Genomic DNA, 25,027 nt, shown 5'->3' with positions numbered 1-25,027 from the left:
GGACCACCCGCAGGCTCGGTCCTCCAGGGACCCCGCGGATCCCAAACTGTCCCCGAGGGTACGACACAGCGCGGTGTTCCCGAGCAGGCCTGCCACCCAGTCCACGCTCCTCCCCGTCCGGTTTGTTATGCCTATTAACCTCTCTGGGGGTATCCAAAGGACCCCCAGCCTTCTCTAGGGCTACCCTGGAACGTCAGCTACGGACCCACAGTGACCCCCAGGACCCCCAAAGGAATCCCACCCTGCACCCCCAGCCCCTCCAGGAGCCCCTAGCCCCACCAGTCTCCCCACAAGTGTTCCAATTAGATCCTCCCTACAAGGAACCGGTCCCAGCTGGAATCCCAGGATCACACCCCAGTGATGCCAGACCCCCCGACCCCAATATCCCACCCGCAGACATAGCCACGGCCATGGTGTTTGACAGGTTTATTCCAGGTCAGCCCTCGGGGCTGTTCCCGACACACGGCAGCCCTGGCACACGCCAGCGGCGAGCACGGTGCAGCCGCAGGGACAGCCACTGCTGCTGGCTGCCCGGGAATGGGGACTCGGGGCGGGACGGGAGATTGGCCTCTGGAGCCAGTGGGGGGGTCCCTGGGATTTGGCCCGGCCCCTCCAGAGGGTCCAGGCCAGGGAGAGGGTCCATGGATGGTTCCAGGGGGTGGGCGCCTTCGTCTGAGCCTGAAAAGGGATGGATAGGCTGAGATATCAGGTCCTGCTCCTGGTAGGGGTTCCTGTCCCCATCCCAATCCCATCCCCATCCTTGTCCCTCTCCCTGTCCCCATACATCCTGATCCCAGTCTCACAGTCCCTATCCCACCCTGTCCCATCCCATCTCCACCCCATCCCATCCCATCCCATCCCATCCCATCCCATCCCATCCCATCCCATCCCATCCCATCCCATCCCACTCCATTCCCCGCCCATTCCCACCCCACCCCGCTCTCACAGCAGCGCCGGAGGCTGCCCCAGCCCCGGGGTGGCCCCCCCAGCCCCCCGGGCTGCTGCAGGAGGCACCGCACAGCCGTGTCCGTGTGTCGGAAGACGCAGAGGGCCCGCAGCGCCTGCTGGGCCTCGGGAGCCAGCCCGGAGCGCTCCGAGCACACCAGCTCCCGCACCGCCTCAAAGTCCCGCCGGAGCTGCAGGGCACCCTGTAGGCTGGGATGGAGGTCAGGGTGAGCATGGAACCTACACCAGGAACCCACCAGAACCCTCTGGCACTGCCACCCTGCTCTGAGCATTGGGGCATTGCCATCAGACCCCCAAGAGCATCACCAGGACCCTCAGGACCCACACTGGGACCCTTGGCACCATCAGCAGGACCCCAGCCTGTCATTGCACCCCCAACCTGCCACTGGGACCCCTGGAATTTCCCACCAGCTGTGGATCCCCATCCCCAGTACCTGAACTTGATCCGGCGGGTCAGGATGTGATCCATCCAGGCCTCCAGGAAGGCTGTGATGACCCGTGCCAGCGTGGGCACCTGGGCATCGTAGGGCAGGGCCTGGGCCCCCTGCAGCACCTGCCCCAGCACCGCCTGCACCGCGGCCGCTGCGTACGCGCTGGGGGAGCTGGGCAGCTCTGGGGGACACAGGGACCCAGCTCAGTGACACCCCACCTAAAGCACCCCCTCAAGCACCCCACATCCCCCCAGCCCCAACACTCACCAGCACGTAGCCCGAGCCGCCAGTGCCGGCCCAGTGGCATCGTCTGGTCGAAGATCTCGGCCGAGAGCCGCTTGCAACTGGTGGAGAACATCCACAGCACGTCCCTGGAGAAGAGCTGGGACACAGGAAACATGGGATGACATGGGGTGACACAGGGTGACACAGGGTGACACAGGCATCCTTGTGCTCAGGACCCCACTCCCACAGTCCCACCATACCTGGATGCTGTTGGCCACATCACGGATCTGCCGGCACAGCTGGAGCTCCCACGGGGATCCCAGGCTGGGGACTGGCTCGGAGGAGCTGTCCCCATGAATGTCCCCAGGCTCCGGGAAGGTCTCACTCACCCGCAGCATCAGCTGCTCTGCCTCTGCCTTCAGCACCTGGAGGGAGCAGGTGGGGTGAATCCATGAATCCATCTCCTTTGTGTCCCCCCAGACCCCTGTACCCCCTGTACCCCGGTACCTGCAGGTCTCCCTGGGTGAGCAGCAGGAACTGAGGCAGTGCCCACGCCGCCAGGTACCGCCCGGCCCGGCCCGTCAGCCACGCGTGGGCGGCCGCCACCGCCGCCAGGCACCGGCCCAGCACCTGCAGCCGCAGGCAGAGCCCCCCGGGGGGAGCTGTGGGTGGGGGTCAGCACAGAGAGGATCCCCAGACCCACCTCCCCCACCAGGACCCCTCTCACCGTGCGGGCGGGCGGGCAGCAGGCGCAGGCAGCGCAAGGCCAGTGCCAGGGCTGGGAAGAGGCACCGGAGCTGCTGGGCTGTGCGGCTGCACCCCGGCCCTGGGGAACCCCCTGGGGCCTCCAAGCACTTGTCTGACAGTCCTGAGCCCAAAGCACGGGTAAAATCTGGAGGAGAAACAGTCAGAAGGCCCCAACATCCTCTAATGCACTTCATACCCCACTCCCTCACCCCATATCCACCAAGTGCCCCACACCTTGTACCCCAAAGCCCACACCCTGTACCCTCCATACCCGTGTCCCAGCTGTACAGGACACTCCAGCACAGCAGGCGCAGGCAGAGCCCCCCCAGCTCCTCCTGGCACTCCGGGGGCACACGGGCTGTGGGGACAGAGCAGGGGTCAGGGCAGAGCAGGGACACCCTGAGGTGTCCCCACACCCCCTGTGCCCCCACGTACCAACAGCGAGAGCACGGCTCAGCTCCAACGCCGCGGTGACGGTGGCGCTGGGGGTGGCAGGAGGGGTGCCCAGGCTGTCCCCCAGCACAGCCCCTGCAGCCTCCCAGAGCAGCAGGCGGTACCGGGCACTCAGTGCAGCAGCTGCAGGGCCACGGGCAGCGTCCAGCCACCGCACAGCCTTCCAGCCACCTGCACTGCCCGGCCGCAGCCCCGGGGGCTCGGGGCTCTCTGACAGCACTGGCTGCCACAGGCTGTCAGCTGAGGCCACCAGCGCCCCAAACACGTGTCCCATCAGCTCCTCATCCTCCCGGCACAGCGCCTGCAGCTCAGCCACCAGCGCTGGTGGCACCTCTGCTCCAGAAGGTTCTGTGTCCGTCCCCACACCCTTCTTTGCCGCATCATGCCCTGGTGGCCACGGCACCACCACGTCCTCCCAGCAGACACGTCCATCCCTGATGGTCCCACTCCGGGGCCACAGGAGGGGCTGGAGCCTCTGGGCCACAGCCCGGCCACGCTCGGCCGCCAGCAGCTGCAGCACCCCATCCACCGTGAAGGCACTGGGAACCTTCACCTCAGGACCCAGCTCCTCCGACAGCCCCTGCACCACGCGGTTGTAGATCTCCAGCCCCTGGAAGAGGTCAGCCAGCCACTCAGAGGGGGTGCCAGGGCGGCTGAGCTCCTGCAGCCGTCCCTCAATGCGTCGCCTGGCCAGGCGTGCGGCCATCAGGGCGGGCAGCAGCAGCGCCCACCGCATGTGCACCACAGCCTCGCCGCGGCACCGCGGCAGCGCCCGCAGCCACGCGTCCGTCCGCAGCCGCCGCAGCAGCGCGGCCCAGTGCCCCGCGTGTGCCCGCAGCTCCTGGCACAGCTCCCGCAGCGCCGGCGTGGGGTCACCGGGCTCTGCGGGCTCTCCGGGCTCTGGCAGCGCCCGCAGCCGCCGCAGGAAGTCGGAGGAGGCCTTGAGGCGTCGGGTGAAGTCGCGGGCCAGGCGGAGCTGGTGGCGGTGCTGCAGCAGCGCGTGCAGGGTCGCTCCCCGTTCCGCCACGCGCTGCCGCAACGCGTCCGCAAGAAAAGTCACCGCGCCGCTGGGATGGGGCCAGCACGTACCCCACGAAAGTCTCGGTGCGAGGGTCCTCCCACACGCACAGGCAGCGGCGCAGCCCTGAGAAGCTTTGCTCCAGAGGGACCACGATGGATGCTGCTTCATCCTCGTCGTCGTCCATCGTCGCTGTCACCCGCGCCGGGATGACCGTGGGGACAGCAGACGCCGCAGTCCCGGGGTGACACTGCGCAGCATGGCCTCTGCCCGCTGCAAGGAGCGTGCCAGGGGCCCCCGCGACCCGCCTGGGGGCATGGGACCCTCAGGATGGGGCAGGGATCACTGGGGGACTCCCAGTGTGCAGAATCTCGCTGTGGGATAGCACCTGCCTACATCGCCCTATCACTGCCAACCTAACCCTGAGACCCCCAGGACCCAGTCACGTTCTGCACAACTCCCCCAGGACCCCACAGCCCCTTGGTATCCCCACAGCCCCCCAGCATCCTGCAGACATTGGGGTTCTTCCCACAGTCTGCCACACGCCATCAATGCCCCCCAAGGACCCTGGACCCCATTAGAATCCTCCACACTCCCCCAGGACCATGCACCCCATCAGAATCCCCGCAGCCCCCCAGAACACCCCACCCCGTTGTGGTCCCCACAGCCTCCCAGGTGTCTCACCGGGCTCGAGGGGCTCTCCGCGGGCAGCCCCATCGCCCGGTCCCGGTCTGGCCGTCAGCAGCAGCAGGATGAGGCCGCCCAGGCCGGCGTCGCCCACCTGGACGGGGCACAGGGGGCTCAGGACCGACGGGCGGGGCCATGCGTGACCCCGCCCATTCTGTATCGACCACGCCCCCTGACCACGCCCCCTCCACCATTACCCGCGCTTCGGTCACGCCCCCAGCTGACTCCCGCTGTGACCACGCCCCGGCCCGGGCTCGCCACGTTTGGTCCCGCCCCCGGCCCGCCCCCTTGTACCGTTGCCATGGAGACGCAGCACTGCTTGGGCCCGGTGCCCACCCGCCCACCCCCGTTACCGCTCCGGCCCCGCCGCTGCCCCGCGAGGGGTGTCCGAGCCCTCCCCGCCCCGAGCGGCCTCACCTGCAGGCATAGATCCGCGCCGCGCCGCTCAGCGCCGCCGGCGTCCATGCCGGGCCATGCCGGGGGCGGCGGCAGCAAAGAGGCTTAGGCCGCGCCTTCGCTAATCCGGGGGGCTGGGCCAAACTGGCCGCCAGGAGGGGCCCGCCGTGAGGGGCGGGACGAGCGGCGGGGCGCTGCCGAGCCCACGGCCTTGGAGCAGGCGGGGGTCGGCGGGAGGGCACGTGGAGCTTCGGTTCTGCTCCGTCCGGGCCCTGCGGGCCGCCGTCCTGCCCGCACCCAACATGGCGGCGGGGCGGCCTCAACCGCGCCGTGACGTTTTTCCGGTAGGCCCGTGATGCAACTCTGAGGCGCGGCGGCTCCTGGCGATACGGGCTCGGGCGGAACGGGGGAGCAGGGCGGGCTCGGACTGGGCGGCTGCGGCTTCGGACCTGCCCCTGGGGCTGCACGCTCGGCCCCGCTGGCTGGATCGGCGGTACGGGCCTTGGGTGGCAGCCCAGAGCGGGTCCCGCTATTGGCCCGGTTTCGGTTCCGCCTCCGCTGGCTTATCGCTGTTTGTGCTTCCCACAGCGCCCTTCTGCCCCCGGCACCGTATGTCCAGCTTCGCCGACTTCACGGTGCCGTCGCGGGGGCCCTTCCCAGACGGTGATCCAGTGCGAGACGGGGGAGGTGTGTCTGCTCTGGGACGACGGTGAGTGGGGAGGGGGGCTGCCGGGGGTCCCCGTGCTCGGGAGGTGCCAGGGGAACAGGGGAGGGGGAACGGGGTCCGGTGCCCGAAACTGCTCCTCACATCCCCCGATTTTCTAACAGGCCCCAGGGTGGATTATTACAAGGTGGGGTGTGACGATGACGATGACGACGGCAATGACGATTACGATGAGGACAGGTTCGACGGATTCCAGTTCTTGGATGATCCCGTCGCGGAGGAGCCCATTCCCTACAGCTACTGTGGCTTCCGCAAGTCTTTCCTGTGCCCGGAGCTGCCTCCACAGCAACCCCGGACCTCTCCGTCCGTCCTGGCTGCACGGCTGGACCGGCTGCCCACACCCCGCCTCACCTGGCTCACGGCAGAGGTGAGGAATCCCCCCCACCGCCCCTCCTGCTCTCCAGGGGCTGTGGGGTATCAAAAGAGGGGTCCCATCTCGTAGCCCCCCGGAGGATTCTCATTCAGGGCATCCCTCCTGCAGGAAGCCGAGAGGAATGCGCAGGAGCTGGTGGCAGAGGAGGAGCGGGCAAAGAGGAAGGCAGAGAAGAAGAAGCTGAAGAAGAAGGTGAGTGAGCCCTGGGAAGGGTCACCTGGCAGCCCCTGGGATTTGGGGGTCACTGCCTCTTCTTGAGGTGCTGCCAGCAGGTCCCAGAGCTTGGGGATTGCATGGTTGGGGGGACTGCATTTCTCTGACACCTGCTCCTGGGTCCGTGTCGTCTCTTTCCAGAAACAAAAAGACCGAAAGAAACGGGAGAAATTGGGTCAAGAGCAGAAGAACAAAGAGAACACTGACCCAGTGAGTGACCAGTTGTCACGGTCCACACAACCTGAGCGGGGGTCGTGATGGTTTGTTTGACCACGGGGTGCAAAGGACAACAGCAAGAGACTAAGGTTTTGTTCAGCAACAAGCAGCAAGCAATTTATTGAGGATCAACAATTCAGTTTTGGGGTAATGGTGAGGAGGAGAGGGAAAAAGGGATGACGAAGTAGGGGGAGAGAGAGAGAGAGAGAGAGAGAGCTAAAGACGGTAACAGAGAGAGAGAGAGAGCTAAAGACAGTAACAGAGAAAGAGACAGAGGAGAGTTAGACAGAAAGAGAGATAAAGAGACAGAGAAACAGAGAGAAGGGAGAGTAAGAGGCAAGGAAAAAGGAGAAAGAGAGTGGAGGGGGAATAGCTACGAACAGATGGGACGTCCTCGGATCATCCGCCGATGTCTTCTGTCCATTGGGGAGAGGAAAGTCTCCAAAAGTCTCTTCTGAGGGTGATAATTTTATAGTCCGTTTCGAGGTGAGGGGCTGCTGGCCAAAAGGTGGGAAGATTTCTGGACCATTGTGAGAGTGAGGCCTGTTGATTCAGCTGCAGAGAGTACGGTTCAGCGTGCACCTGCCAGGGCACAGCGCACCGTGACGGTGCAGCACACACCCAAACCCAGTTCAATAGAACATCCGCCTTGGCGCAGCTCCAGCGGCTCCGGCCTGGAACGAGTGGTGGGGGTCTCAGGGTCTCAGCCACTGACGATGGTTGTGAGGCAGAATCAGGCAATCTTTGGGCTGACTCTTACACCACCCCGTGACTCACGATCATTGTCAGGAGCGCTCCTTCGTGGTGTTGTTCTGACGTCTTCAGGACTCGTCAGAGTGATAGCACATCCAGGGAAAACCGAGATAGGAAAATAGATAGAATAGAGGAGTAAGAGAGATAAGGGGAAAGAGAAAGAGGAAGGGAAAAACAAACAAATGATCAATCTTTCCAGTTATCCAATTATTTTCATTCCATAGAAAACAATTTCTGCTTACAGAGAGAAAAGATCAATTTCAATATGAAATACAATGCAACAATTAATTTCAATCATTATTTGAAATGCAATTTAATTAAACTGAACCAATTATAAATTGATATTTAAAAAGTTAAGATAATCAAAAAAGAAAAATAAACTCATTTCAACTATCACTTAAATACAGGACGGTCAAAGAAAATTATCTTTGTAATCAAGAACATGTTTCGTCCTACTTCAGGATCACACAGTGCTCCTTACATCAATAACCTTAGGGATGTCAGTGGTGACAGATTTGTGTAAATTCAGTGTGGATGTCAAATGTGTCAACCGTTTCATAATTCTCCAATTCATAATGTAGAGAATGCTGATAGAACAAAACCAGTCAAGACCAGGATTAGGAGGACGATGATGGGATGACTCAGTTTGTTTAGGACCCCTGTGGCAGTAGGCGACCACCCAAACAAGAGTATCCCCAGCCCCCTCCATTCCTCAGAGGTGGGGGCCTGCCACCTTAGCCCCTCCCTCTCCTTGCAGAGCCCCCCAAGAGGCCATGCAGGCGCTGGGACCTCCCTCAATGATGCTGAGGATGAGGGATGCTGCCCAGAGCCCTCTTCATGTCGTGGGGACTCCACAGTCCCCTCAGAAGACCCTGAACCAGAGGACACGGTGGTGGCAGAGGTGAGGGACAGTCTCCCCAGCGGAAGCCATTTGGGGGTGAGGGGTCTCAGGGCTCTGCCTACTCATCCCTCCCTGTTTCCCCAGGAGGAGCTGGACCTGAGCTGCACTTTTGTCTGCAAAGCACGGGAGAAGGCAGGGGTTCCGGCTTGCCCCCGCCGGGCAGCGATCAGTCCCCTGGGGACACAGAACATGGAGCCAAGCAAGGAAGGTTGCCAGAGAAGGGCAGTGGAGATCCTGTGAGAGAGCTGTGCCCTCCCAGCCCCTCCAGCCCAGCCCACCCAGTCCCAGCACGATAGAGCAGAGCCTGGTGCTTGCAGGTTGGTGTAGAGACCCCCAGAGGAACGAGGGGAGGGCACTGGGGGTTCTTCCTGCTTCTCCCCAGCTCCTAGAGAAGAGAAGCTGTTCTAGAAGCGCTGTCCCTTCCTGTGTCCTCACTGACCACCCCTGTGTCACCTCCCCAGACCATGGCATCGAGGCAGCCCAGATGGGCCAACACAACGAGGCCGTTTGGGCTTTCACCGTTGCCCTAGAGATGAACCCCCGGGAGCACCGGTGAGCAGAGGGGCTTGGGGTGAGCTGGGGGTGGGAGGGACAGGCCACAGTGACATCCCCATCCCCACAGGCTCCTGGGGAACCGCTCGTACTGCCTGGAGAAGCTGGGTCGATACGAGGAGGCGCTGGCGGATGCGGAGGCGGCGCTGGCGCTGCAGCCAGGCTGGCCCAAGGGCTCCTTCCGCAAGGGCAAGGCCCTGCGGGGGCTCCAGGTACCTGCAGGGGGGGCTTCAAGGATTGTGTGGGGGCCTGGAGTCTTGGGGGAGGTGGAGGAGGTGGGTGCCATGACTGGGTGAGGGGCTGCTGGGTTCTAGGAGTGACTGTTGGGCTTTCCAGGGTGCTGTGGGGTGTTGTTGGAGACAAACTGGGGGTTTTGGAGTGCTGGTGGGCTGAGCATGGAGCTGAGGGGTGCCAGTGGGTCTGGGTGGGGGCTCTGGGGAACTGGAGGGGCTGTAGGGTGCAATGGCTGTGTGGGGGGATTGATTGCATTAGGTCTAAATTTGGGCTGGGTGGGCTGGGCAGGGAACTAGGGGTGTCAGTGGGGTGGCCTAGGGCTGGGCTGGGGTATGTCAGTGAAGCTTTGAGGTGCCATTTGGGCTGGGTGGGGGGGTGTGGGGTGCCATTTGGGCTGGGTGGGGGATGTGGGGTGCCTGTGGGGCCAGGCAGGGGGCTGCAGGTGCCCTCCGGACCCCAGCGCTACGCCTGATGGCCGCACGCACCTTCGAGGAGCTGCTGCTGCAGGATGGCTCCTATGCTGAGGCAGCCACGCAGCTGGAGGCCTGCAGGGCCCAGCTGCAGGTGAGACCCCCCCTTTCCCAACCCCCTAGCCCCTTCCCCCTGTCCTGCTGTGGCCCCCCAACGCCTCAACCCCCTGTCCCCTCACAGCAGTGCAGCCGCCCTGGGGGTGTCCCCGTGTCCCCCTTCCTGCTCAAGGCTACGGAGCCGCTGTTTCTCCCTGGTAAGGGGCAGGGGTGGGTGGGGGAAACCCGGGGGTATCCCGTGTCCCCAGGGCTGCTAACCCCCTTTGGCACTAGGTATGACGACCAGGAGCTGCCAGGACACAGGTGGCAAAAAATGTGACAGGAGGCAGCACTAGGACCCCTACAAGAGACCTGAAACGGGTAACCTGCTGTGGCCAGTGGCCACCCAACACTGCCACCAAGCCACCCTGCCAGGTACAGCTGTGTGGTGATCTGGGGGGTGTCCCGAGTGGCACCGTGCTGGCTCTGATGACACCAGGATGCTCTTGGCAGGACTGCTTCCCACTCTGGGTGGGCAATCTCGCCTCCCACATCGATGAGAAAGTGTTGCTTCGTGCCTTTGGCTGGTGAGTGACCCCAGGACCGCTTCTCCACCAGGACCCCAGGACTCTGGCACAGCCCTGGTGACCCCCAAGCTCCCCAGCTCTGCCCCATCCTCATTCTCTGATGGTTTTGTCTGCAAGGGATGTTGGGGAGCGTCTCTGACTCACACACCATCCCCAGGTTTGGGAGTCTCTGTCCCACAACTTAGGGTATCTTTAGCTGTTCCTTCTCAGCTTTGGGAGTCTGTTCCCCCATTCCACATCCCTCCAATTTTGGGAATCTTTCATCCTTCCTCAGCTCTTGGGGGTTGCTAAACCTGCTTTGCATGTTTGAGAGTCTCTATCCCTCCTACCCTGCAGCTTTGAGGGGTCTCTAACCCTCCCTCGCCCCATTTAGGAATCTCTAACTGTTGCTCCCCCACATTTGGGGTCTGTGCCCCCCAGGTTCGGGGAGATCCGCTCTGTGCGGCTGCTCCCACGGCGCCGCTGTGCCTTCATCAACTTCTGTGAGAAGGAAGAGGCCGAGGAGGCCTTCAGGATCATGAGGTGAGCTGGGGGGTGCTTGTGACACTTCCCCACCCATCCCCACAGGGGAACTGTCCCAGTGCCAGCTCCTTTTGTCCCCAGGGTGCCACCTTGGAGGGCAGCAAGCTGTTGGTGCAACTCAAGCACCCGGCCCACGCCACGCCAGCCCCCATGGCCCGTGCCAAGGGCAGGGCCACCCCTGGGGGGCTGCTGAGCTGACCCTGCTCTGCTGGGGGGGCTGCCAGGGCCCCCCTCACATGCCTGTACCTTCCTGTGCCTTGTCCCCCAGTGCCAGGGGTGGGAGTGTCTCCCTCTCCTGCCTCGGGGGTGCTGGGGGTCGGGGCCCACCTGCAGCCCCTTGTGCTGAGGGGGTGGGCCTGAGCTGTTCCCCTGTGGCCCCTCAGGGATTTGTACCAATTTGGGGTTTTTAATAAAAATGAGATTTGTTTTTCTCTCTGGCCTTCCTTTGGGCTGGTGGCTCTCAGTCTCTTTGACACCCTTTTCCATCGCAGTCTGGGTCCAGCCCCACCATGTCCCCCTCTGTCCCCCCTCACTCCCCGTGTCACTCCAGCCCCAGGGGACAGCGAGGGGGGGCCTCCACCCCCCTAATGTCACTGGATGGTGACAGGAGCTGGGGGGGGTGGTGACAGGCATGAGATCAAATACAATTTGATTAATATGCAAATTGAGGGGGGCAGGGGCGGCCGCAGCCGGTAATTAAACACCGGTTAAAACAAATTAATGCCCGCGGTGGGAGGTGCTCGCCTGCAAAAAAGTGGGTGGGGGGGGCTCTGGGGTCCATATTAAGGTGTCGCCTTTATTGCAAATATTTACACCGGGGCCGATAGAAAATAAAATTTAAAAACAAAAAAAACAATAGAAAGACAAAAAAAAAAAAAAAAAAAAGAAAAAAAGCCGAAACAGGGTGCACCGATGGGGCGGGGCTGGGCTCGGCTCCGTTCGGAACCGAGCCGAGCGGATGTGGCAGAGCCGAGTCAGTCCGAACGGACCCGAGTGCACCCGAACGGAGCCGAACGGAGTCCAGCGGATCCGAACGGTTCTCGGCTTGAACCGACCCGAGCGAATCCGAACTCAGCCGAGCCGGCCCGAATGGGGCCGCGCGCATCCGAACGGAGCAGTTTCGGTTCGAGTGGATCGGAACAGAGCCGAGCGGAGCCGAGCGTGCTCGGCTCAGTCCGCCACGTCGATCTCCTCCTCCGAGAGCTCGGCGGGCTCTGTGGTCCCGGTGCCGGTACGGGAGAGCCCGGGGCCTCGGGCAGCCCCGCCAGCTGCTGCAGGGCGGCGGGGGGCAGCGCTTGCAGCGCGAGGCCACGTCCGCCCGCAGCTCCTCCAGGTCCCGCTTGAGCTTGGCGCGGCGGTTCTGGAACCAGGTGATGACTTGGGCGGCGGAGAGCGCCAGCCGCGCCGCCAGCGCGTCCCGGTCCACCGGGGAGAGGTAGCGCTGCCGCCGGAATCGCTGCTCCAGCTCCCGCAGCTGCTGCGCCGTGAACGCGGTCCGGGACTTGCGACGCTTCCTGCAGGGAGGGCGCGGGCCCGAGGCGCCCGGCGGGGACGGACCTGCGGAGACAGCGAGGTTAGAGCACGGAGAACGGGGAGCACCACCGGGGAACGGCCCCTGGGTGCCCAGCTACGAAGCGGGGGCAAGCATCGCACCCCCGGTAACGGGACCGGAACCCGCAGCGGCACCGGGGTGCTCGGCGGGGAAGAGTTTGTGGGGCAGGGTACGGCACCGGGACCCGGACAGCACCGGCACCACCGAGCTGCGGGGGCAGCGGTGTCAGGTCAAAGACATCGGTACACGCACCCCGAGCACTGCGGGTCCCGACCTGCGGGCACAGCAGTGCCAGGGCACCGGTATCAGCACCCGCACCGGCCCCGCCGAGCCGTGCACTGCGAATCCCGACCCCGCCGAACGGAGACGAACCGGCCCACATCAAACTGAAAGCAGACGAGCAGTACAAAACCGAGTCGTGCCCAACCGAACCGAGCAAACCAAACCGCGGTCGGCACTGGAAGCCGAGAATCATCGTTCACAGCGGCTCCGGTCTTGTCGGAGTCGCCCCCGCTGCGACCGGGGCTGAGACACCCGTGTCCAGCGGCTGCTCCGGGACCCCAGAACGAAGCCGCGAGCCTCGGTAGAGAACCGGGATCGTCTTCTTCTCCGCGATTCCCGGAGACCGTGTTGGTCCCCGCATTCGATCCCGTGGCCACTCCGGCCCGGTGCCGTCGCTGCTGCCCCTAGCGACGTAGAGAACCCCCGGCGAGACGCGGATCGCCACCCCGGGCACGGCTTCACGCCGCCGGTGGGATCCCGATCGCGGTCCCGATCTTCCCGCTCCGGCCCCCGGTCCGTTCCACCCTGCCGCTGCCGGCGGTACCGAACCACCTCGGCCATGCGTCCCCCGGTAACAGCGGTGGCTCCCGGGGTCTCTCGTAGCGCAGACTCCGCTCCTCGTTACGGTACAGGAGCCCCAGGCAGTCCCGGCCGAGTCCGTGGGTCCGTCCGGTAGCACGGCTTTAGCGGTCACGAAAATCCGATCGATGCCGTGTTCGTCCATCACTTCAGTAACGGGGCTTCCCCTCCGCTCTCGGAGCCCCGATCGGCCCCGTTTCTGTCCTTCCGTCCATCTCGGTAACGGGGATTTATCCCTGCTCAGGGAGCCCTGATCGCTCCGTTGTCAGTCCGTCCTTCCGTCGCGGTAAAGAGGCATTTTCGTTCATCAGAATCCTTGGCTGTCCGGCTGTGTCGGTGGATCCTCCCGGTAACGAGATTTTACCTGAATTACCGGCACCTCCATCTGTTCGCCAGTCCCGGTTGATTCCACCGTTACCCGCGGTCGGTTCGTGACCGGGTTTTGTTAATTCCGAGATCCCCGCTCGGCCGTGTCCATCCGTGTCCGGCCGGTACCGGAGCTTCATCCCCTCTCCGGAGCCCCGATCGCTCCCGCGTTTGTCCGGTCGGCAGCGGGTATTTTTTCGTTCATTTTTATTAGTCCCGTGTCTGTCCTTCCATCGGGCCGGTAACAGGAATTTACCTCCTCCCCGGGAGCCGCTGTCGTTCCGATTTTTGTTCGTCTGATCAGCCGGTAATGGTTTTTTTCGGTTTTTTTTTTTTTTTTCCGATCCTTTTTCTGTCGATCTGTCCGTTCAGTAATGGGCCTTTTTACCTTAATTCCGGAGCCTCGATCGGCTCCGTTTCTGCCTGTCTGTCCGTCCCGGAAAAGGGAATTTTTTCGCCCCCATTCCTGTCCGTCTGTCCACCCGGTAATGGGATATTTTCGCTAACATATTTCGTTCCTTGCCGTGTCCGTCCGTCAGATAACGAGGGTTTTTACCTTAAAACCGGGCGCCCGAGGCGTCCCCGTTCTGTTCGCCTGTCCGCCCGTTAACGGGCTGGTTTATTCGTTAATCACAGGAGTCCCGCTCTGTCTGTCCGTCTGTCTGCCCGCTGTGGAGTGTTCCTTAATTACCGGAGCGCCTCTCCGTAATTAGGAATTTTTATTTTTTTCCCCGTTAATTACGGGAGTCTGGTTCCATCCTCGTTCATCTGTCCGGCCGGTAACGACGGTTCGTTTACTCACGGGAGGGCTGATCTAGCGGTCCGTCCGTCCGTCTGTCCGAAGGGTTTTTCGTTACCGGCGTGAGTCGAGTTGTGCCCAACCGTATCCGTTAATTACCGGCACGCTGCTCTGTCGGTCTGTCCGTCCCGGTAATATTTTGGGGTTTTTTGTTTGTTTGTTTTCACGTTAATCACGGAGACACTCTCTGTCCGTGTGTGATTTTTTACATTAATTACCGGAGCCTTTTTCGGTCTGTTCGGGTCGGTCTGTCTGTCCGGTAACGATTTTGTTAATTCCCGGTGAAGCCGTGATTTGCCCGTCTGTGTGTGAGATTTTCCGTTAATCCCGGAGTCACGATCGGTCCGTCCGTGTCCGTCTCTCCAGCCCAGTAACGGATTCTTTCATTCCCGGAGGCGCCGTGCTGTCTATCGGTGTCCTCCCGTCCTCCCGGTTCGGCCGAGCCCGGGAGGTGCGGGGCTGGTTCGTCCCCGTCCGTGAGCGACTGTCGGACCCCGCCGGTACCGGCTGCTCTGTCAGGCCGAGCCCCGGACGGAGCCGCCGTCCCGGCTGAGGGTCGGGGCCGGTACCGAGTTCCCATTGCCGGCGGACCCGATCCGCCGCTCGGCCCCCGCGCTCGGTCACGGTCACGGTCACGACTCGGCGGCGCCGATCCACCTCCCGGTCCCGCGGCTCCCGGTAAAGCTGCCGGCCCCGGCTCGGCCGCTTCTCCCGGAGTTCCGGTGCCTCGGTGCCTGTGGCGGCTCACCGGAGCCGGGGCTCGCTCGGGTTCCCTGTGTCCGGTCCCGGGACTTCTCCCCCTTCGGACGCGGACTGCCGCTGTCCCCGGTGTCCCGGCGGCTTCTCGGGCCTCCCAGCCGCGCTCACCCCTCTGGGATAAGGAGGAAACTTCCCGGGACGGGCGACAAGGGACATCGCTGACCTCGCCACGGCCTCCCCACCACCCTCCAGCCCCGCCACCTGCCCGGTGCCCGATGCCCGGTTCCCGACGCCCGCCCCGCTCCCGGGAGTCCCCCCGCCCCGGCAGCCCCCCAGCCCCGGTACCTCCGGCCGCCTGCAGCATTCCCAGCTCCAGCCCCTGAAAGGTTTTACTGGCGAGTTCCTCCAGCGCCCAGAGCGGCGAGGCTGGGGCGCAGCCGCCGCCGCCGCCGCCGCGGGGCCCTGTCGGGGCGGGGGGGGCGGCGGGACCGGTCCCAGTCCCGGGGGGGCTCCCGCCACGGGGGCGCCCCAAGATGTCCTCGATGCCGAAGGGGGTCAGCGGTTTTGTGGTGTTGGCGGGGGGCGGGAGCCGGTCCAGGGGGCTCCGCCGGTGGCCGCCAACCGCAGCGGGCAGCGGGGGGGAACCGGCCGCCTCCCCCGCCGAGGTCATGCCGGGACCGGGACCCGCGCCGGGACCGGGACCCGCCGCCGCCGGCCCCCCCCCCAGCCCCGCGATTCCCGTTCCACCGCCTTAAAGCCCCGGGATACCGGGAGGAGGAGGAGGAGGAGCCACCGACGCCCCCCCTGTCGAGGGGGGGGGGACCGACCCCTCTCCGCCACTACCGGGGCGCAGCCCCGCGCCTCCCCCCTGTTGTCTCCCCCATTTTAACCCACCCGAGTGCGTCCCCCCTCCTCTGCTCCCTCCTCATCCTCACCGCGGCTCTTACCCTCATCCAAAAATTTATTGGCTCTTTTGCTCTAAAATGCCCCATAAAAGCATCGGGGCCGCGGCTGGGAGTGATTAAGCCCTTTTGGGTGGGTTTTGGGTTTCAGAGCCATAAATTCCGCCCCCCCCTCCCCACATTCCCGCTGCCCTTTCCCGGTACAAATAGCTCCGGGATTTCGGCCGCTCGTAAAAATCCCGGGATGCCGCACACGCAGGTGAGGCCTGGCTGGCGACGCCGCGTCCGGATTATCCGGCGGGTTTGGGGCTGGGGGATGCCGCATTGCCCCTCCGGAGAGTTGTCCCGGCACCCCCCCATCCCATCCCCAATCCCGTCGGGTGTCCCCACGGATCTGTCGCTGGGATCGGGGACATGGGGAGGTCACGGGGGTCACGGCGGTAATGAACCTGCGGACGATGCGGGGGGGGCCGGTGGGAGCACACGGAGCCGGGTTGGGGGAGCAGGTGCAGGGGGATCCGGCAGCGCCGATGCCAGGATTATGGAAGTGGGGAGGGGGCGGGAGGGAGGCGAAGGAGGGGGGGGTGATTTTTCCAATCTTGCTGACAAAGGCAGAACGCGATCTCCCGGCTGGAAATCGGAGTTTGACAAATTCAACCTTGAAATTTCCCAGCAGCCGGAGCAATTAAAGGCCGGCGGGTGGGGGGGGGTGGAGAGGGGGCTCGGTTTGGGAGAGGGACACGGGGCCCCTCGCACGGCGGCGTGCCGGGCACGGCGGCGTTTGCACGGATTCCTCGCATGCGGCTTTTGTCCTCTCCGCAGGGCGCGGGGAGATGGCGGAGCTGCCGTGGCCACACGTGCCGCCGGCTCTCACCGGGGAATCGAGCCCGTCCCGGGATGCAGGCGAGCTGGGACCCCCACTCCCACCCCCATCCCCACGGGAGCTGCACTCGGATGGACCCCTGGAGCCCAGTCCCTTCCAGCAGCACCGCTGGCATGAGGCCACCGTGCCGGCCACAAGGCCTTGGGTGTCCGGGGAGCAGGGAATGGGGGTGGCAGCCGTTCCCAGGAGTTCCAAACCTTCCCGGGGATCCCAGTCCCATGGGGAAGCTGCGTGGTCTCAGTCCTGGTTTAATGCTGTGGGACACACACTCTGGGAAATCGCTTCTCGGGGTGATTCTGTGTTCTTGTGATGGGGAATTCGGCCGCCCACCCGCTGAGCAAACCCCTCTGGATCGCCCGGCTCCTCCGGGGCCAGCGGGATCTCGGCAGCGAGTCCCGGGCTAGGAATGTGGGAATGCTGCGACCCACGGGAATCTGCGGGAGCCAGGCAGATCTCCAGCGGTGGCGCTCACCCTGATGGATGGGATGTCACCCTCACCCATCGCCCCCCTCTCATCATCCCCCCATTATCCCCACGCGTTGCTCTTCAGCAGTTGCGGTGAATCCGTGCGCCCAGGGACGCTCCCAGACCATGGTGGTGGCACCTCCTTCCTTCCCTGAGCCCCCACTCGTGTCCCGAGGCGGCCGCTGAGGCATTGCCGGGGTGGGCTGAGCCCCCCACACCCTGCCCGACCCCTCCAGCTTCCCCCCGCTGTGGGAAGTGGTGGCTCCAGCTGCCGAGAACACAGGATAGGAAACGCTTTTCACCCCAAACCAGGCCACAGGGTGGGAACCAAACGAGCCCTCGGGGGTTTTGCAGGAACACGGGAGCTTCCTGCGGAGCCGGGAGAGTGCCCCGGAGCTGGCCCGGTGCCCGTGGCCCGAGGGGACGGTGACGGGCACGTCCAGGGCGTGGGGCTGAGGGCACCCCAGGGTACCACACCCGGTGTGGCACTGACAGCCTCCGCCTTTGTCTGATTCCTCCACCCGCGGGGGTGTCCCTGGGGGTTTCCGGGGAGGTCCTGGAGATCTGAGACCTCGGCTCCCAGCCACGTTTCAGCCCCTCACGCCCCATCCCGCCATGAGCAGCACCGGGGCACACGTCTCTGTGTGTGTGTTCACATGAGTGCTCACATGTGAGGAGTTTTGTGTGTGCACGAGGGTCTGATCCACGTATGAGGGGTGTTGGTGCTGGAGCTGGGGCTGCTTCCATGTCCCCCCACCCAGCATCCCCTATCTTAGCGATTCCGTGGGTCCAAGCACCGGCAGCTCCGGCTATTCCCCCACCCGGAGCCTCACTCCCCCTCGAGCTGCCGGGACCGAGTGCCAGGCACAGGGTGCTGGGGTGCCAGGATCGCGTGCCAGGGGTCCGGGAGCGGGGTGTCAGGAGCAGGGTGCTGGGGGTGCCAGCGCAATGCCGAGGGTAACACGATTCGGGGTGCGGTGCCCCCGTAACGCGCCTCCCCCGCCCCGCGCCGCCCTGATCCATTATTTATCGGCTCCATCCCAATATTGCGCCGCAGCGCTCCGTAACGCGATTAGGGCCGCGGCCCCGCGCGGCCCCGGCACATGGAAATCGCTGGCAAATGAATTTTCCTTTAATAAGGGAACAGCTCGGTGCGGAATTAAAGTGTAAGGAGCGGCGGCAGCGCCGGGGGGGTGCCGGGAGCCCCCCCGCGCCGGGGGACGGGACCCCAGCAATTACTGGCAATAAATCCTGACCCTGTGGTGGGCTGGGACCCCAGCGAAGCCGAGAATAATGGGATTACACCTGGCTCCGGTGAATGGGGATGGATATGTCGGGAGTCGGGGGAGCCAGGGGAGACGGGGATCCCTCCCTGGGGCTGTTGGCAAATCATCGATTCATTAACACGAGCGGCATCGTCCCCCGGGCTCCGGTGGGGGCTGAGCACAACCACGGCACGGGGGGAGCGTGGGGGAACGGGATGGGATGGGGATATGGACATGGACATGGGGACAGCGCAGGACTAAGGACACACGGGGTCCTGCACATGCCTCCACTGCTCCCACCGCCGTGTTTCTGTGTGGGCACAACCGCCCCAGCAGGCTCCTGGCAGCCGTGCGTGCGGGCACAGCAGTGTGCAGGTGTGTGCAGCTGTGTCCAGGTGTGCATGGAGGGCTCACGGACACATCCAGAGCCGCCACACGCGTGTGCAGGCGCACACACACGTGGAGCCATGCAGATCCAGTGCCAGGGACCGGCCGGGGTCAGCGGGTCCCGCCAGCCCCAGCTGCCGCACCCCCCCGGAATCCCCTGCTCGCTCCGGGGCCTCCATTTGTGCCTGGGCCAAACTCCAGCCAAATGGGCCGTGGGCGGGGGGGGGTTGCATTTCAAAGGCTCCGGCTGCAGCAAACGCCGCTGCCCCCCCGCCGGGCTCTCGGCCGCCCACGCCCCCTGACCCCCGCACGGCACGGCCGGGACTGGGGGCACTCCCGTCCCCTGCCCCAGCAGAGGGACCCGCTGGGACCCCCGTGGGGTCGGGTCCGTGCAGAGTTGACCTGCGGCTGCGGTGGGGGGGCGGGCTGGGCTGTTGGGGTGTGGGATCCCCATCCCGCAGGGACAGAGCCGTGGCGCGGTGCCCCGTGCCCGCTGCCCACCGAGCGGGGATCTCTGTGCCCGGGGAGGGAGAGGCAGCGACCGGGATGGGGCGGCTGGAGAGAGTGGGGGGCTCCGAGTGCCTCCGGTGGGTACCCGGCGTGGGGCACCCCAGCCTCCCCGTGGCACCGGGACCCCTGGGAGACCTGCCGTGGGCAGCGGGACGGTGGCGGGTGCCGCGGCGGGGCCGAGGCGGCGGCGGGACCATGAGGATTCAATTAGGGCTGAGCGCGGGGGACTCGGCTCGGAAATGGCCCGTCTGGGCGTTGACAGCCCGGCCCCCACCCAAGATGAACGACCCCCGGATTAAAGCGCGGAGGGGTGACAGGGGCACCTGAGCAGGGAGGGGGCTGGGGCGGCTGCAGGGGGGAGGAACCCCGCCTTTGGCACGGCCACGGGGCCACTGAACGGCCGGGAGGGGATCCCCAATGAGGAGACACCTACGGGACCACCCCTAAACCTGGCTGGGGACACCTCGAGCAGTGCGTGCCCACATCGCTCCGCCACAGTGGTGGCAGCAGAGTGGGGGCACCTCGAGGGTTGTACGGGACTCTGCCATGCGTAGGATTGAAGGAGGGGGAGCACACGCCCCTGTCATCCCGCAGGACCCCGAGGGGGCCCGTCCGTCGCTGCGAGCGCGGCGCAGGGCTCGGGGGATCGATGGCCGCGCGGGTCACCGCTGCCATTAACCCCGGCGAGGCAGCGCCCCGAGGTTAATTAAAAAGTGAAGTGCAACGAAACGCGGCGGCGGCGGGGGGTGACAGCGGTGATGGGGCCTGACAGCAGCGGGGGGTGACAGCGGCGGGGAACGGTGGGGGTGGCACTTGCACGGGCAGCGGGCACGGTGGGTGCTCCAGGGGACACTGCCGAGTGCAGCCGGCAGCAGGGGCTGTCACACTGGGAATGGGGGTGCGGGACAGCGTGGGGGGGCAGGTGGCACTCGGAGTGTCCCCGTGTCACACGTGCTGCCTGGCAGAGCCGGGTAGGAGGAAGAAGAGGCGTCGCAGAGGAAGCCCCATCCTTCCTCCTCCTCTCACCCCAGGGCTATTATTATCCCCGGTCTGTCCTGCATCCTCCCGGCTTGGCGGGGTCCGGCCCTGCGCCCCACGGGAGCTTCAGCATGGGACAACAGGGGGACCCCAAGCCGGGACACCCCCATGGGGACCCCATCCCTCTCCGGGCCTCGCTCCCCGCCCCCAGCCACCACCGTAACTTTAGACCCGACAGCTGCTCCGCGCCGGCCGCCTGCAGCCCCCACGGCCCCCGCAGCCCCCACGGCCTCCACAAAACCTCCCCCATGGCACGGCAGCACTGGGTGTCCCCATGCCGGGGGGCCGGAAGGGGGGATCTGCACCCCTGAGCTGGGATGAGAAGAGGGAGATGGAGCCCCTGGTGCTCATCTTGCTGTGGGAAGAGGAGATGGCATCCCCTGGATGTGGGCAGGGAGATGGCGCATGGCACCCGTCCTGGAACGTGATGATTGTGTCACCGCCATCACAGAGACCTCGGGGCCGCTGCCTGTCCCCGGCTGCCGAGGACGTGTCTCTGGATTTGGGGATCCGGGGACAGAGCCCCATCGGGTTTGGGCACTGAGGGATGTCCCTGGCTGGGGCAGGGGCTGCGCGGTGCCCGTGGTGACTGAGCCCGTGGTGACCCCGCGTGGCGGGACCCTCGCGGCGAGGCGGGCACGGCGGGGTCAGCGGCGCATTCCTGCTCCCGCGGGGCGATCCGGTTACCGGCCGGCCCGGCCCCGGCCCCGGCCCCGGCCTCGCCATTAATCTTCCCGGGTGCCCTTTGGAATCTGCCGCCCAAGGCCCCGGGGGTGTGGGGGTCCGAGGGGTGCAGGAAGAGCGGGGGGATGGATGGGGATGAGGATGGGATGGATGGGGATGAGGATGGAATGGGATGGACATGGGGATGGAGATGGGATGAGATGGGGATGGGGCGGGAGCAGACCCCGGTTCACCCCTCCAGGAGCACCCCCTTGTCCTGCTGGGCTCCCCCACTTCTCTCCAGCCCCTGTCCCACGGCTGGAGCTCGGTGCCGCCGTCAGAGCCGCGAGATGATGGCGACACGTCCCTTCCCTGCCGGGATCACATGCAATTATCCGGCAGACGGAGACGCGGCGTTGCAATAACCCACCCAATTGTTTTAGGGATCAGGGGACTGGTGGGCGACAGCCGTGGCAGAACAAGCCCCCCTCGTTGGAGAGGGGCTCTGGGGACAGTCCCCAGCCTCTTCTCCGCCGTGGGACCCGACATCCACACCGTCACGGCCGTGATGGGGGCTCAGAGCAGAGTGGTACAGCCGGGACCCCCCATACCGGGGTCTGAGCGGGGTTTGGGGGCTCGAGCAGCTCCCGGAGCTCCGGCTGTATCCCTGCCCATGGAGAGGGGGCCGGGAGCGCCGTCCTGCTGGCAACGGAGCCGCCGGCCCCGTGGGACGAAGGGTTTCCTGCGAGGAAGGTGGGACAGGGAGGGAAAGACAATAAACCCCAGGAAATGCTGGGAATAGCGGAGGGAACGGCCGTGCCGTCAGCGCTGGGCCCGGACGGAAGCCTCGGGGCGCTGGGGGCAGCCAGACAGGAGTGGAGGGACCGTCCTAAGCCCTGGCACATCGCTGGGCTGTCGTGGGTACTTCCAGCCTTGCTGTAATTTGTCCCAAATTGTCACCTCGGGGTTATCCACATCCCGTTATAGCATCGGGAGTCAGTGGGGATGGGGACACCACACTGTGATGTCCATCCTGACGGCACCACGGGGCTCCAGTGACTCCTTGCCCTGCCCTGGCAGGTCCCGATGAAGGTGGGCTCAGTGGGAAACCCTTGTCAGGCTGTGTCCGTGGGCACGCGGACGCTGAACCCCCGCGCTGGGTAATTTACGGCTGGGAAACACCGGCACAGACGGGCCGGGACAAACCCGCCAGGAAACACCGACTTCAAAGGGTGGAACAATGGTGGGACGGTGAGCGCCACCGCGCTGGGACACACAGGGCACTGGGGTGGCACTGGGGCCCCTGTGGTGGCACTGGCACCCACACTGTGGCACTAACACACACACTGTGGCACCAGGACCCCCATCATGGCACTGGGATCCACATTGTGGCACTGGGATCCACGTCATGACACTGGGACCCACATTGTGGCACTGGGATCCAACTCATGACACTGGGACTCGCATGGCATTGGGACACAAGCCATGGCTTCAGGACCTATGCCACAGCACCAGAACCCACACCGTGGCACTGACACCCACTCTGTGGCACCAGGACCCCCATCATGGCATTGGGATCCACATCATGGCACTGGGATCCACGTCATGACACTGGGACCCACATGGAATTGGGACACACGCCATGGCTCCAGGACCCACACCGTGGCACTGGCACCATGGCACCCTTGCCGTGACACCCACACCACGGCACCAGCATCCACGTTGGGGCAGCAGCATCCAAACCTGCAATAGGACCCACACCTGCCCTCTGTGCCCGCCTGTACCCCCTGTGTATGTCCCCTATGCACTCCATGTCCCACCCTATATCCCAATCCCATATCCCACCCGGTGGGGCGTGCCGGGGCGGTGGTCCCCCAGCGCATCCCCCCGCCCGTACGGACACGCAGGAAGCCTGGGGGCCGCGGGGGGGGGCTGCAGCCACCAGACAAAGGCTTGGAGGAAATTCTGGCGGCCAAAATAAACCGGGAGACATTAAGGGGTGCCTTGACCCCGCTCCCACGGCCCCACCACCCCTCACACCCGTGCCAAGAGGAGCCGACGGTGCGTTGGCAAGGTTGGGTGCCACGCCTTGGTGCCACAAGTGCTGCCATCACCAGCGCGGCCGCTCCGAGCAATCCCCAGGTGGATGGAGCGGCTGTTGGGGTCCCGGGGGCGGCACTTTCCCAGGCCCTGCCATGACCCTTCTGTCCGCAGGAAGGTGCCCCCACCTCGCCCTCCCTCCCGGTGCCAGCGCCGGTGCCCACATCCTCAGGAAGCGGGCAGGAAGCGCGGGGCTGGAGGGGCAGCGGAGGTGAGGAGGGCACAGAGTGGGGCGGGCTGGGGGGGACTCAGCGTGGGCCCGTCAGAACCCCCGGCGTCATTTAGAGCCGCTCAGGCGGTGACAGGAATTAAATTGCGTTTGGATTTTCTCATCAGCCTCATCCCGGCGCTTCGTTACAGGGAAGGTCCCCGCGCTGGCGCGACGGATCATTCCCATCGTGACAGCTCATTCCCGTCGTGACAGCCGCGTGCCACCGGGCATGGGGTGGGATGGGAGGGCTGTGTGTTGCCATGGGCCCAGTGGGTGCCCTGGGGTGGGGGTAATACTGTGTCACAGCTGTCCCCACGGTGCCCACCCAGCCCATCCCACTGCCCACCACGTTCCAGGATGCCGGGCATGGCCCCTCACCCGGCAGCGGGGTGTGAAGGTGCCGGGGGCTCATCTGTCTCTGTCACGGCTCTGCGGATCCGGTGCTGCCGGAGCACGGCGGGGAAGGTGCAGTCAGGGGGTTCTGCACGGTCAGGGGGCTCAGCAGCCCAAGGGCACCCCCTGTGCCCACCCCCAGGTCAGGGCAGCGGCTGGGGGTGAGTGGGACCCCCAGAGTGAGAGTCCATAGTGCTGGTGGGTTTTGTGAGATTTTAGAGGGGATTATCCCCAGTGAGGGGCGGGAGTGGAGGGTGTGTTGGAATAGGAGGGGGCAGTGCTTGGGGACACTGGCATAGGAGGGAGGGGCGAGTGTTGTGCTCCATTGCCCCCACCTGGCACAGGAGCTGCAGGGCTGTGGAGGACGGGGGGCTTGAGGAATCCCTCCCACAGACCCCCCCCAATACTGCACCTGCAGCCCCCTGGCACATCCCTGTGACACCATGGGTGGCTCCTTTCACCTCTCATCCCTGGGACCCTCCAGGCTGGGGGTGCCACCATCCCCAGCGGGACCCCTGGGGGTCCTACATAGCCAAGGATCTCTTAGGGGTCCCATCCCCCTGGTCATGTGGGTCCATGCCATGCCCAGATCCTCTCAGGCAGAGCAGGGGACCCCCGACAGCCCCCCCAGGTTACGAACAGGGGGATGGGGGCTCAGGTTTCCCTCTCTGCCAGGCTGGAGCCGGGGGCCATTAGCCCCCTCGGAGCATGACGGGGCGGGGGGACATCAAAGTGCCTTCAGCTTGACCGCGCCTCGGGGCTACGGGAACATCCCCCCAGTACCTGCCCCTGCCCCGCTGGATCCCCCAGCCCTCATCTCCCCCCTCTCTGGGGCAGCCCCCGTGGGCGCTGGGGCCAGGCCGTGGGCGGGGGGCTCATTTACCAACGTCAGCCCCGCAGTTGGTTTGAATTAGGCTCCTCCGGGGTCGGCGCTGATAAGGGAGGGGGTGCAGGGCTGGGGGGGCGTGGGGAGCTCTGGGGGGCTTCCTGCTCTGCCGTCTGTAACTGGCTGCCAGAGCGGCTGCTGACAGACAGAGGGACAGCCCCCGCCTCGCCACCCCCGGCATCCATCCATCCATCCGTCCACCTACACCCTCACTCCTCCACAGGCAGCCCCCGTCCTGCATCCCCAGCCCTGTTTGGGATCCCCATCCTGCCCCCTCTCCACTTCCAGCATTTTTAGGGACACCCATCTAGTGCCCCAAACCTGCTGTCCCTACTCGGGACTCCCACCTCTCACCCCAAGCCTTCCAGACCTACTGAGCCCCCCATCCTGCTCCCCCCCAGCCCTCTAGTCCTATTCGAGACCCCCATTCCACAACCTCACACCTCCCTCTCCGGTTGGGACCCTAATCCTGCACCCCACCCCTCCACCCTCATTCGGAACCCCCATTCCGCCCATCCAGCCCCAGCTGGGATCCCCATCCCC

General features: G+C 65.0%; 5 protein-coding genes across 5 annotated transcripts; 3 read left to right on the top strand and 2 right to left on the bottom strand.

The window, feature by feature from the left end:
* Positions 1-411: 411 nt before the first annotated feature.
* Positions 412-5,046, bottom strand: CCDC142 (coiled-coil domain containing 142). Its single transcript, XM_033061198.2, has 11 exons — positions 4,945-5,046; positions 4,525-4,621; positions 2,805-4,148; positions 2,641-2,727; positions 2,350-2,514; positions 2,130-2,284; positions 1,883-2,047; positions 1,665-1,779; positions 1,401-1,578; positions 947-1,155; positions 412-678 (listed from the first exon to the last, which is right to left on the bottom strand). The coding sequence occupies exons 3-11, from the start codon at positions 4,009-4,011 to the stop codon at positions 437-439; spliced, it is 2,523 nt and encodes an 840-aa protein (XP_032917089.1). The 5' UTR covers positions 4,012-4,148; positions 4,525-4,621; positions 4,945-5,046; the 3' UTR covers positions 412-436.
* A 77-nt stretch (positions 5,047-5,123) lies between these two features.
* LOC116997016 (tetratricopeptide repeat protein 31-like) lies at positions 5,124-8,353 on the top strand. Its single transcript, XM_033061199.2, has 7 exons — positions 5,124-5,267; positions 5,512-5,632; positions 5,752-6,014; positions 6,129-6,212; positions 6,375-6,443; positions 7,960-8,103; positions 8,188-8,353. Exons 1-7 carry the CDS (start codon positions 5,226-5,228, stop codon positions 8,341-8,343), a joined length of 879 nt encoding a protein of 292 aa, XP_032917090.1. The 5' UTR covers positions 5,124-5,225; the 3' UTR covers positions 8,344-8,353.
* Positions 8,354-8,384: 31 nt separating this feature from the next.
* TTC31 (tetratricopeptide repeat domain 31) lies at positions 8,385-9,244 on the top strand. The gene is made up of 3 exons (XM_033061197.1): positions 8,385-8,420; positions 8,565-8,655; positions 8,726-9,244. The coding sequence occupies exons 2-3, from the start codon at positions 8,588-8,590 to the stop codon at positions 8,949-8,951; spliced, it is 294 nt and encodes a 97-aa protein (XP_032917088.1). The 5' UTR covers positions 8,385-8,420; positions 8,565-8,587; the 3' UTR covers positions 8,952-9,244.
* Positions 9,245-9,884: 640 nt separating this feature from the next.
* Positions 9,885-10,947, top strand: LOC116996858 (probable RNA-binding protein 18). The gene is made up of 3 exons (XM_033060879.1): positions 9,885-9,982; positions 10,403-10,503; positions 10,584-10,947. Exons 1-3 carry the CDS (start codon positions 9,885-9,887, stop codon positions 10,700-10,702), a joined length of 318 nt encoding a protein of 105 aa, XP_032916770.1. The 3' UTR covers positions 10,703-10,947.
* Positions 10,948-11,478: 531 nt separating this feature from the next.
* LBX2 (ladybird homeobox 2) lies at positions 11,479-15,451 on the bottom strand. Its single transcript, XM_033060878.1, is given in 3 exon segments — positions 11,479-11,805; positions 11,808-12,061; positions 15,127-15,451. Coding segments are annotated over 3 exon segments (906 nt in total).
* Positions 15,452-25,027: the final 9,576 nt, after the last annotated feature.

The sequence above is a fragment of the Catharus ustulatus genome, chromosome 5 (genome assembly GCF_009819885.2).
Source record: "Catharus ustulatus isolate bCatUst1 chromosome 5, bCatUst1.pri.v2, whole genome shotgun sequence".
NCBI lineage: Eukaryota > Metazoa > Chordata > Aves > Passeriformes > Turdidae > Catharus > Catharus ustulatus.
The sequence above is the reverse complement of the archived record's forward strand: the minus strand, read 5'-3'. Positions and strand labels throughout refer to the sequence as shown.

Excerpts from the sequence above, each read along its gene's own strand:
- CCDC142 (XM_033061198.2), bottom strand. The coding sequence starts at position 4,011 with ATGAAGCAGCATCCATCGTGGTCCCTCTGGAGCAAAGCTTCTCAGGGC. Across the intron at positions 1,579-1,664 it reads GCGGCTCGGGCTACGTGCTG|AGCTGCCCAGCTCCCCCAGC; the intron begins GTGAGTGTTGGG and ends TGTGTCCCCCAG. Across the intron at positions 679-946 it reads GGGCAGCCTCCGGCGCTGCT|GCTCAGACGAAGGCGCCCAC; the intron begins GTGAGAGCGGGG and ends ATCCCTTTTCAG.
- TTC31 (XM_033061197.1), top strand. The coding sequence starts at position 8,588 with ATGGGCCAACACAACGAGGCCGTTTGGGCTTTCACCGTTGCCCTAGAG. Across the intron at positions 8,656-8,725 it reads ATGAACCCCCGGGAGCACCG|GCTCCTGGGGAACCGCTCGT; the intron begins GTGAGCAGAGGG and ends CCATCCCCACAG.
- LOC116997016 (XM_033061199.2), top strand. The coding sequence starts at position 5,226 with ATGGCGGCGGGGCGGCCTCAACCGCGCCGTGACGTTTTTCCG. Across the intron at positions 5,633-5,751 it reads GTGTCTGCTCTGGGACGACG|GCCCCAGGGTGGATTATTAC; the intron begins GTGAGTGGGGAG and ends ATTTTCTAACAG. Across the intron at positions 6,444-7,959 it reads ACAAAGAGAACACTGACCCA|AGCCCCCCAAGAGGCCATGC; the intron begins GTGAGTGACCAG and ends CTCTCCTTGCAG.
- LOC116996858 (XM_033060879.1), top strand. The coding sequence starts at position 9,885 with ATGACACCAGGATGCTCTTGGCAGGACTGCTTCCCACTCTGGGTGGGC. Across the intron at positions 9,983-10,402 it reads TTGCTTCGTGCCTTTGGCTG|GTTCGGGGAGATCCGCTCTG; the intron begins GTGAGTGACCCC and ends TGTGCCCCCCAG. Across the intron at positions 10,504-10,583 it reads GGAGGCCTTCAGGATCATGA|AGGGTGCCACCTTGGAGGGC; the intron begins GGTGAGCTGGGG and ends CCTTTTGTCCCC.